At 36.1% G+C, this 12,118-nt stretch overlaps 1 protein-coding gene across 1 annotated transcript; it reads right to left on the bottom strand.

Moving 5' to 3' along the window:
• Window positions 1–487: 487 nt before the first annotated feature.
• Window positions 488–11,366, bottom strand: LOC106176955 (uncharacterized). Its single transcript, XM_087008843.1, has 13 exons — window positions 11,032–11,366; window positions 9,833–9,959; window positions 8,826–8,881; window positions 8,399–8,483; window positions 6,859–6,892; window positions 6,491–6,588; window positions 5,861–5,899; window positions 5,520–5,606; window positions 5,165–5,227; window positions 4,726–4,788; window positions 4,166–4,234; window positions 3,585–3,671; window positions 488–3,360 (listed from the first exon to the last, which is right to left on the bottom strand). Exons 2-13 carry the CDS (start codon window positions 9,900–9,902, stop codon window positions 1,601–1,603), a joined length of 2,511 nt encoding a protein of 836 aa, XP_086864969.1. The 5' UTR covers window positions 9,903–9,959; window positions 11,032–11,366; the 3' UTR covers window positions 488–1,600.
• Window positions 11,367–12,118: the final 752 nt, after the last annotated feature.

Here is a 12,118-nt window from a genome sequence, read left to right as displayed (position 1 = left end):
AGGGTGGCTACTTAAACCTTTTAGAAATATTGTAAAGGAACTAGAAACTTATCCTAAACAAAATTTCAGGCTTCTTGCAAAGTTGTCGCAAATTTGAAAGAAGAAATTTACAATGCAAATGAGTTACAGCTTTCAATTTGAAAGGGTTTGAAGGTTTCTTGCAAACTTTCTGCAAACTTCAGGTGCTCTTGCAAATTTGCAGCAACGATTTTTTTCTTTCAAGAACCTGCCAGCAGTTTCTTGCAAACCTCTTAGATTGCAGTAAAATTTGCCGTTTACTGTTCTTTTTGCTAAGGTAAGTCGTCCTTTAGGCTACTGCCGTCTATAGTATTTTTTTAAATTGTGATTCTGTTGTAACGCAAAGACTGCTACGTATATATTGAATATTGTTTCATCAAAGCCCCCCCAAAAATTACAGATGAAGATTTTATGAAGTCCTGTTTACAGTTTTACATGTATTATGCATAAAAAAAATCAAAATTAAGCATTTCATATATAATTTGATATTTTCTGATGAAAATACATCTGTGTAGTCTATTCATAAGTTTAAACGTTTCATTTTCTACACAAAATGGAATATCAGAAACAATTAAAGCATTCGGTCACACCGTAACCTTCCTCACTGTGTGTTATTATTAGAGTGACCACTACTCAACAGAGTATCAGTAATTGCATCAGCCCACAACATGTGCGCTTCTCTTATTGAATTGTTTGACTTTTTATTGATGTTAAACACGTCAAATATCACTATTTGTAATTGTGATCTTGATTAGCATCATAATCAAATAAAATAACATAATTGTGTTATGACATCTTCACTTTATGCGACAATCGAACTTGAAAAGCGTTCGAGGCTATAACTGTACTTCCGGACACGCAAATATTGCTGCGCGAGTGAGCAGGTGGGTGTCATCGCACACAGAGGTCCACCGATATACTTGCGCAGGGGCGGATCCAGAGATATTTTCTGACAGTCTTCCAAATTATTTTTGTTAATCCATCCTCCGTTTTTGACCGTCTTCCGACAGAAAATATTAGATACCCGTCAATGTAAACTTTAAAATCTGACCGTCTTCCGGAAGACCCAGAAGACGGCTTAAATCCGCCCCTGCTTGCGTGCAGTCGCACTTTGTGATGCTTTCGAGTTCATACACAGAATCCTCAACAGTTGCTTTTTTATCATAAGGATTTTCATATATAACATATATCTGGGAACCATGCGCATACAACATCAAATTGAAACCAAACTAAGCGACTATCTTCGCCAAGCACGGATCCTTGTGGCACGCCATAAAGTAGTTTTGCCCGATTTGGAAACATAAGAACCTTACATGTATACTTGTTGCTCGCGTCCAGTTAAGTAAGACTGAAACCAGGAGAGAACTGTTATCCCAAAACGGTTAGCAAATTGATGGAGCAATATGTCAAGATCAAGAGTATCAAAGCTGCTGGCTGATAAATCAAGGAGTGTTAACAGGCCTACAACGTGTTTTGACCATTCAAGGCTCGGAGAAAATCTGCACCTTTAAAAGTGCTGTCCACGACAGTTCAAATCGTCTCGTCTAAGGTTTCATCGTGCGAAACATGGGGCAAGTGTAATCTAGGCTTTAGTCTTTATATTTCTGTACCTCCACAATACTTCAATTTCGTTATAATCGTCATCATTGAGTAGTTCTACATCAAGGGCATCAAAAACTGCTTCTATTGGAGTCACAACGTATATTTCAGTGTTGGTGAGTCTACCGACAAGCATTCCGACAATATCTATGTGGTCATCGCCTACTGAACCAACGCTGTTATCTCTCATTGAGCCAACTCGGTCATCCCTTGGGAAATTCACCGAGAAAACAATGGAGCCAGAGTCTCCTCCATCAGCAAACACGCGACTGGGACCCGCACCAGTAGTTACTCGTTCGACCTCTAACAGATTATTGAGTGCAACGGATGTCATATTTCCCAGGTAGCCGCAAAGTCTAGGCGTTCTAACGAGCAGGTTCTGATCATGAGGGAAAGCTACAGAACCAAAAAATCTGATTTTGCCTTGGGTGAGGTTTGTTGTACAGCCATTTTTGTAAACCATTACATCTTCACTTTCAATGGCTCCTGGTCTTCCAAACAGTTTTTCCAAGGGGAGAACACGTGCATTTCTGAAACTTAGCTGTTGGTGTAGTCTATATCCCGGTAATTCATTTGCAGCGTCTTTGAAATCAGCGGTGGGAGCTCTAATCGTAAAAACTGGAGCAAACAAGGCGTCCACACCTACGTCAGGAACTACAGAAACCAGTTGATCATCACTGAAAGTCTCAAGTCCTTGGCCAGTAGGTACTACGGGGCCCTGCAAAGTGACTGGAACTTGAATGTTCTTTAAAAAATTTAGCTTGTGGGTGGGGTGGTTTCCGTAAAAAATCTTATCGAATACATATGCACATAGTCTACTTTCACTCTGTGCATTTGCTCTATCAATGCACGATGCCTGATGGATAAGGGTAGTTTTTTCGTTGCCCCGTGCATCACCGGCGTTACTGCTTGCAATGCTGGAACCTATATCTGAACTCTGCCGTTCTCGTAAACCAAGTTTTAAAATCTCTTTCTTTTCTGGGGGTTCTCTTACATCACTTGGTGCACTTACTTCTTTGTCACCTGTAACAACATGATATGCTGTTATCAGTCCAACCTCATTGGTTTGGCGACATTTTACAAACATACCTATTGTCCCAAGATGATTGTTTTTCTCATCAAACTTACTAACACTACAGCCGGTCTTCAATCGCTTCTCGAAACGTTCATTCACTAAGAATTCGAAGACCCCTCGTCGAATGTCCACGGGGAGGCCTTTATAAGTCTTTGGAAAAAAGTGTTCTTTAATTGGCACTATTCCCTTATACGGGACGTAGATAACAATGCAGTCAGTTTCCTCTAGTCTATTTTCTCTTTCCTTATACACTAATGTATCCGCCGTGATATAGGTTATGTTGCTGTGCTTGTCCCTGATATCCTTATAGAAGTTTTGCACTAAGGGATGCATTTTTTTCATCCAAACAGCTGATTTTTGTCTTCTCGGACTATATTCTGGGTCTGCGGTGACATGGATTCCGCTCGGAGAGAAATACTCCAAAAGCATGAGCTTAGCATGCGGAAATTCTTTTTCAAACCCCGAATTTTGCCATACATCTCGTATTCGTGTACAATACTTCTCCATTTTTGTGCGAACGTATACGATTACATATACGTGTTGGGCCGAAATTTGTTCTTCTTCTTGTTGGGTTGCTTCTCGTTTTGCTGCACAGGCTTGAATGAAGTTCCAGTCGTTCAAGGCATTAAGGTCGTCACCCAGTTTGAAGGCCTTTGTCTCCAGTCTTTCTATTTGGGAAATACACAATGATATTGCGACTTTAAGAGTTGGCAACAATAAAGATAAAATGGCACACGTTGATTTTTCAAGAAATTAGTTAAAAGTATTGTAAAAGACGTACTGTTTAATTTCAGGATGAGGAGATCTAATGCGCCACGATTCAACAAACAGTTTCTTGATATCCATATAACGCTCATTGGCTGGATAAGATTTGTCGCAAGAAATCACTTACCGACTTCATCCTCGGTTAGTGTTGTTAGAATATAATCCGTCGGGTCACAGCTTTCAGAGGAGTTGATTCCTTTATCTCTGGTGTTATCTGTGCGTACAACAAGAAAGTCTGGTAGAAAAAATATTGCCTGAACAGACTTAATTTGTAACTCGCATTTAAGATGTGTCCTGCTGTTTCAGGATATTAAGAAAAGGTTTATATATCAAAGACAGTCGTCATTTGTTAAGGGCAAATCAAGTTTTTAAAATTAATATTTTATCTAATTTTTTTTCTGCAGTATATGGTTTTCATTGATATGGCAATTACACTCATGGTGGTAACCAAATAACAATATCATGTTGCAAATATATTTCTTGTTTTATTAAAGTGATTTTCAAGTAAAAAGGAACTGTAAATTTGAAAAGCAAATAACAACATCTTCTATGTCTCATGCCTCAATTTCAGATTATAATCATGAAATAATTTCATAAGTCCAACATCTTGTCCATCTTGTTGGATAACAAACCCCAAAATACGTGACATCAATAAATTTTACATCGCGTATTGTTTTAAGTATGTTTACATAGTGTATTGATAATTACCTGTTAATAAACCTTTAGCTGATGCACGGCCATGGGAAGGTACAAAAGTTAATTGAGCACCACCACTCACTATGAATTAAATAGTGAAAAACAGATAAATGACACGGTTTTGTGTGCCGACTAAATCAAACAGCTTTTCCACGGTAATACTTTAGCCTTCTAAAAAAAGTGTATTCTACTGTTTAAGAATATTCAGCAAAATGTCTCTTTATCAAAGAAAGTGATCATTTAGAAAAGACAAAGGGTTGTTAATATAAAATTTTATCTAAAATGTTTTGTATTGTTTTCGTTAGTGTTATTATGGCAAGTGAAATTACGGTGAAAACCAAATAACAAAATTATCCTGCAAATATACATGTATTTCTTTGTTAAAGTATTATACTCTATGCCTCATTATCAGATTACACCTTGATACAAATTTATAATCATGAAATAATATTGTATGCCAAAATTTGTGTATTAGGTAATAAACCACAAAATATTTGAATTTTATGTATTGTATATCAAGTAATGGTTTAAGTAGGTCTGCGTTTATGTTTGCATAGTGTATTGATATTTACCCCCAAATGTAGGCGATGAACGGTCATAGGGAGCTTTTGACGTTTCTTGAACAGGGATGCGCTCTGTGAAATAAGCAGACAGTGAGAAAAAAGATAAATTAGCATACGGTTTTGTGTACCGACTAAACCAAACGGCCTTCTGCGGTACTAACATGGTCCTCTAAAAGTCTGTAAAATCGGGAAAGGTTGATAAAGGTTTTTTTTTTTTAATTTCCCAAGATTTCGACTGTCTCGCCTAGTGATATATCTACAGAAATGGATCTACAGAAATATAAGCGTTTTACTTTTTTGAGAGCTCGCAGAACACAAGAAATTCATTCAGCAATTGTTATTTACATTTTCTGACTAGAATATGCCATTTGACCCATATCCATTTACGGTTATACTTTTATCAAAATAAAATACATTCACGCAGATCAACACATTACTTGGTATTTACCTTGAGAAACATGTTTCGGAGATGTGGAAATATCACCTTCTAAAGGCTGGCGATGCACATCCACTAAAACAGAATCATTCACAAATTAAACACTATATTGACATTTTATGAGAAATGTTACCTTAGCAAGCTCATATTAAGCAAAATGTTACATTATTACAATTGTATGATTGGAATTCATCTACAGAAAACAGTGATTTTTAACCAGTTCGTTAAAACTGATGTTGACAATTTATTATTATTTAGGTAAGATTTTATTATTAAACTGCTTGCCCTATTTTCTGTAACTCGTATTTATCCACAAAATATCATATGCGTGCTTAAAGCAACAGGCTTGCCTAAGAAATCAACTCACCGTAGTCGTCTTTGTGTTCTTCAGCTATCTCACTAATTCCAAGGGAGACGGTTTCTGGTATGCTGAATTCTGATTTATCCAAATTAACTGTAATTAGATGACAATTTTTATAAAGACAATTATACAAATGCGCTACACGTGATTTTATATAGCTGAAACTCGCGGAGTTTATTTTGATAAAGAACAGTGTCATCCTTCTTTGCAGTGGGTGGAAATTATTGGTACATATCTCATATAGTATAATACACCGCATTATCAAATATATGTACAACTTACATCAAAACATATTTAACAATTTATTGTAACCAGTAATTTTGTTTTAGCGGTTTTGTCGCACTTACCCGACTTTCGACTTGAAATAGACTTTACATAGGTTTCATCTATAAAATATCAAACAGAAGTCAAAATATAAAATGTAAAGTCCCTGAAACCAATTCCTCTTCTTATAATAATAATAATAATAATAATAATAATAATAATAATAATAATATTTTATTCAAGTAATATATATCAAACATTTTTATATTCATCAAAAAATGACCTCTGTTCGAGCTCTTAAAAGTGATATAAGAGTGAAATAACAATATAAAGTTTGAGATGTAAAAATAAAACAATTAATAAAATAGTGTATTAAAAAGATAAATAGAATTTAAGTTAAGAGTTAAATTCGAGAAACAGCTAAAGGGTAGGCATGTGTGTGGGAGGAGTGTGCAGTGAGGAAAAGCGAAGCGGTACAGATAGCCCTCTATATAAATGAAAGAATAAATGAATAGGAAACAATTGTCATCAAATATGACCCTTTTCTACACTTTATAAGTGTCAGACACTCTAGCCCACCCATAAAATGTTCTACGAAACCACTACGTTACACGTGCACTTATGGTCTTGTACATTTTCAATAGTTTGAGCATTTAAACCATGCAAAGTAACGAAATGTTCGAGGCCTTCAACCAATACATGTAAATATTTACCGGTATCTTTTGGACTTGTGACTTCCAATTCTTCGTGTTTTATGAAATCGATTGATGGTAATATTTCTTCTGGCAAAATTGTTGATTTAATGGAGTCGCTGCAAAAAAAAAAAAAAAAAAAAAAAAAAAGTTAAATGCACGAGTCCACAAAAGGAAGCAACAAAAATGCATTTAATGTCGCTTTTTGTCACATTACTTAAAAGGTTTGTAACATCAGTGACTTATTTTAAAGCAAAACAGCTGAATTAGCTTGCAATGCTTAAATGGGAGAAACTAAACCACGCTCTTCTGAAAAACTGATATTTAAATCGTATTATTGTGAAATTCATAACCAAATGTAGAAACAAAATTTCCTTTAAAGTTCAAACCTGTCTATATCGGCGCGGTGCGTTTGTGCCTCGCCTAAAATTAAGATAAAGTGAAAGGTTATTAAAAGATCAATATAAAAAATAACCGCATCTTGCAAGACATAAAGAACAAAATATTAATGATTGATAATAATGAAAGATGTAGATAAAATCTTAATTTTATTTTAATTTGTAATGGATTTTTTATCTTATATAACGTTATAATGTAAAATGACAAGAGGTGTTTAAACAATTTAAAATTGAAATTGAGAAAACAAATTTTTTTCATTAAAGACAAAGGAAGAAAAAAAAGGCGATCTCTCTCTCTCTCTCTCTCTCCAACATACATACATACATACATACATACATACATGTACGCCAACAGCTACTTGGCATCACCCTAGAGCACCACCCTTTCGATTTCTGACCCCAATGGTCCCCTCTTGAAATAAGAATTTTGACTAGCTGAATCATAGTTCTAAACCGTACCAAATGACACTGTTCGCCTTCTAAAATTCTAATTTTTCGGGTCCCTTCAGCGAGCCCCCGAACCCCATGCCGGGGGGGGGGGGGGGGGGGGGGGGCGGGTAGGCTTCGCATCCGCGGCATGCCATAGCTAAAAACCGGACACCCCCTTCAAATAACCCTGGATCCGCCCCTGCTACTTTCCCTCTAGGTGACTACTCTATTCTAATGGCCAGCAGAGTGGTGACACTAATTCTATACGAAAAAATCTCAAAAACCCATGGTCACAAAAGAAAGGTGCACAGAATTCGCCCGAAGCACGTCTTTGAAAAATAAAAATCTGTGACCCTTGAAGGGGGTATTACCCAGTGACCAATTTGTCCAGTTCATGCTGAACACTAGTTTGTATATGAATACTGCATCTAAAATCATCAAATCTTACATCAGTAACAAAGTGGTCTGAGATCGTCTTTATTAAGAATGCATTTGTCATAAAAATTACACCAGCGACCGACAGCCTTCTTACTTGCGACTTACCCACCTAATACAAAACTTTTTATTTGTATATGTTTCTGCTATTTTAGTTTTAAATGTTTAAAAAGTTAAAAAAAGGAAGATTTAGGGAAGGAAAACTTGGGTAACTGCCATCATTTGTCATCTGCTGTCCTCTTTCATATTTATTAATTCATTTATTTATTTATTTTGTTTTTTTTTTTTAATATTTCAGCATTGTAACTGGTTCAATTAATTAAAGGTGACTGAGAGGAAGCACAGTGCTAGTTTTGTTAAGAGATATAATCAAAACTAGAGCTGGGAACAAAGAAAAAATTTTATTTAAAAAAAGCATGTATTACTTCATTGGGCTATTTTATGTTCTAAAAAGTACCTTTTAGTAAAGTACCTGGTGCCTTGATTAGTAAAGAATAGTAATGCAGCTCTCCAGCAATGTGTAATTTTATGTTTATTGATATACCGAAAAGTTTCTGTGTTGTAACTACCAAAATATTTTATGCATACAAATGTTGCAAAATATGCAAGTATGGTAAAAGATACACAAACACTCATCATTTTCCAGTGAAATCTCATATTAGCCTACCTTGACGTGATGAGAAATCCAAATTAGCAGCAGCAGCAGTAGCAGCAAATGACTCTTTGAATTCCGAAAGCGCGGCTTTCTCACTCTGTCAATATATTAATTTTATTTAACACTGAAATAGACCTCTGCTATCATACAAGAATTTGATTAAAAAAAAATGTGAAAAAAATGTTGTGATAAAGATGTCCAATTTTAGGCAAAACTGATTTTCACATATTTAAAAATTATCATTTACTGGTGAACATAAAAACGATGTAATAGTTTTAAAAACAATAGCTGACCTCCTTCGGACCATATTTTACTGTAGTTGAGTAAAACTAAATTAAACATCACGAAAAAACTCGACTGGTTGTTGTTGCACTATGCTACTTTACTTATGCTTTCTTTATTCACGCTTTAAACTTTATTTGGAATATGATTGCCATACATGTTCATGTCGTCTGCTGGTAAGGGGATCTTTTTCCGTCGGTTCGTCATGGTCGTCTAAAATTAAGAATGGATTAGTTTCTTACTCTTAGACCCCATTCCCATAGATTTTAGATCGATCTATCCCTGTGGGGAGTCTCATTAGATTACTGTCAGCTTAGCCGGCTTTTAAAGCGTCTGTCCCGCCTACTGAAAGCAGTAAGGGGGTAATTAACTATTGTGCGCGCTCGACTGACTGCAATTTAGTGTGAACCCCAGGGAGTTAGGTCGATCTATATCTCTGGGAATGCACCCTTACATGCTAATGCCCATGATGAATATAATTTTGACTTTTTAAGTGAGCATCAATCTGCAAACAAAACCAAACATTATCGGGAGTAATAGATTATTCAAATAATTCTAAACAACGAAGGTATTTTACAAAGGGCAGTACAAATTAATTCCAAAATTTAACAGAGACGGAAGGACGACAATACAAAAAAAAAAAAAAAAGAGATATATTTACAGCAAAAACTGGATGTGAGGGAGAGGGGGTAGAGAAGGTTGGTGACAAAAACAGTGGAAAGAGTTAACCTCCGACAAAAAAACCGGAATTACAGCTTAGTTTGGCTAATTTCCAAATGCTGTTTCAATCTAACCTACAATCATTAAGCAAACAGAATGATTATTCAGCGACTTTATTAGCTTGGCCCACCCGTTCAGCATGTTGTAATGGCATCACCCGTAGGTGGAGGGGAGGGATGCTTTCGAAAGAACCAACCTTTCAGCCAGATAAAATCTGTTCTGAATCAAAATTTTGTCAATATCTGTTTTCAAGTAGGGTCAACTACATGTAATAAGTAGAAAGAGTAGAAGAAAAGACTGCCTCTCTGAAATTACTGATAACAGGCTTGAAATGTCTTCAAATATTCTATATTGCCATTTTTTAATTTGAAGGGTGTCCATAAAGCTAAAACAGTCATATTTAGCACGAAGATTAACAAGGTTCGTGATTGAAAGAGGACGAACCTGGCCCAAATTCCTGTGGTTTTCTGTTGCTTATCTCCGCAGATGAAGGACGACTCAACCATTTCCCCATCTAGCGATGTGAAGGTGTGTCTCAGGGCCAGCTTAGATTCAATAGTGTTTGAAGAAACTGAAGTGATTGTCACAAAAACGAAAAATAAATAAATAAATAAAGAAAGAAATAAACGAAAACAAAATGGCTAGATTGACCAGCATAAATAAGCCTTTTGCCTTCACTGCAATGATACATGTTGAGACATAAAAATGATAGGTTTTTCTTAGCAAGACTAAAGTTACAAGAATAGCTGGCTTCAAAGGCACTGTCTTTACAGTAATTTCAGAATAATAACTATATGTACGGTCATATACATTTTATAATGACCCGCATTGTCTCTATTGCAGCAGATAAAGTGAGCTGTGTACAACTGAATTCAGGAAGTCCTGGTTGAAGAACCTTATTTGTGGTTCAGTGAGACCTCTACCATCAGAGGCTCTGTGCCATTGGTACACAAGTCGAATGGTCTGCTGCAATAGAGACAGCTGGGTTCCTTGGCATACAATGTACGCGACCAGTTTTAATTATAAGAATATTGGTGTAAACTTGTGGGCCTAGGCTACATAATATACACTGAGAGTGAGATAACATGATTGTCTCTGGTGGCTTTCAATAAATTATAGTGAATATATCATTCATTGGTAATCCTAAAATTTTCATTTCTGTTATTTGTAGCCAAGTCAGAGGCATCGGTGGCTTCACTAGAGAAATAGTGGTGGCACTTGTCTGCGATCGTGAGGCAAAATTGCAGAGGTAATTCGTCCTCCACAAAACCCTAGGTCTTTCAAAACTGTAGATGTTGAGGCTTTGTTTGCTATGTTGCGAGGTCTCTTGAAAACATTTGACGCAAAACAGTTCGTTGAGCAATATCCGTAAATATTAATTCCTAAATCAGTTTTTGCACAATGAATATAATCTTCACTTCAACTTATGTGAAAAAAGATGTAAAAATTAACTCCTGCCTTGCAGCAGTCCAGTTGACCTGTAAATACTTTTTTGGTTAATGATTAATTTCTAGGCGCAAGTATTTCTGATAAGAGGAAGTGTTACCAAGAAATTTGATACGCTCTAATACACAATGGCGGCACGAAAAAGTCAAAATGGCTTATCATTCAACAGGCTATATGTATTTATAAAGCGGATTTACCTTCTTTCCAGAGAAATGTAACAGCAATAGCACTATGTACCAATTACTTAAACTTCACGTGAACATTTTCCACGACGCATCAGAGGGCAGGTTATCCAGATCTTCGTTATATTATGTTGTATCCTTCTTTCATTTTCGAATTTTGTACTGTCACCTGTTGTACGTGTAGCTCAGTAGAAAAGTACGACTTGCACATATCCTTCTGCAGCACTTAAAACGTCTTGTAAATACAATGATACTCCTAAGGCGTTGACGTGGCTGTACGTGCTGTGTTAAGTCCTTCCACGTCCCTACATAAGGATGTCGCCTGTAACTGTCTTATACCTTAACTGAACTACCGTAACTTTACCGCTGACCTTGTTGACTGAGGCAGAGGTCGCCCACTTGTTCTATTTGTTTTAGGTCCAGTGGGACGAATCGCGTACAGTCTATGGGAGTCACTTCAATACGATACAATGCAATGCAGCAGATTTTTTTAAAAGTTGGGTACAATTGATCTTTATACAATAGCCTAGCAGCTGTTCGCCGAGACAGAAAATAAGATAACTACAGGTATTATATTAATACCAAAGGTAATGTTAATAAAAAATAAAAATGTTAATAAAAACCTATCAGTATTATGTTATAAAAACGACCTCAGATATGTGGCCCAAAATTCCTGTGTCAATACAAATGTAAGCCCCCTTTACACTTTACCCCCTTTACATGACCAGTTTCATGATCGCACAAAGGACACTGAAGTTTTAAGTGCTATCAACGAAATGCATGAAACGAAACCCAAAACGTTGGACTCTCTTCAACTTTGCCGAAAAGGAGGGCCAGTGCAACAAAGATTCATACAGGTTCGGATAAGCGTGACGTAAATGGGTCAAAATCTAGGACGGGGTTTACCTGTGCAAATATTTCGTTTCATTTCATTTATTTATTACCTTGGTCTCTTGAGTACCATCAGTCTAGTACTGGTACAAATGTTACAACGACTATAGTTACAACAACTATAGGGTTATTACAAAGAATAATTATAATAGTAATAATCGCAATCATAATCATCATAACCATAATAATAGTATTAAGTACATGAGTACTT

Source organism: Lingula anatina, chromosome 3 (assembly GCF_051362555.1).
Source record: "Lingula anatina isolate TDL-2025a chromosome 3, LinAna3.0, whole genome shotgun sequence".
Taxonomy (NCBI): Eukaryota; Metazoa; Brachiopoda; class Lingulata; order Lingulida; family Lingulidae; genus Lingula; species Lingula anatina.
Note: the sequence above shows the minus strand (reverse complement) of the source record. Positions and strands in the feature narration are given on the sequence as shown.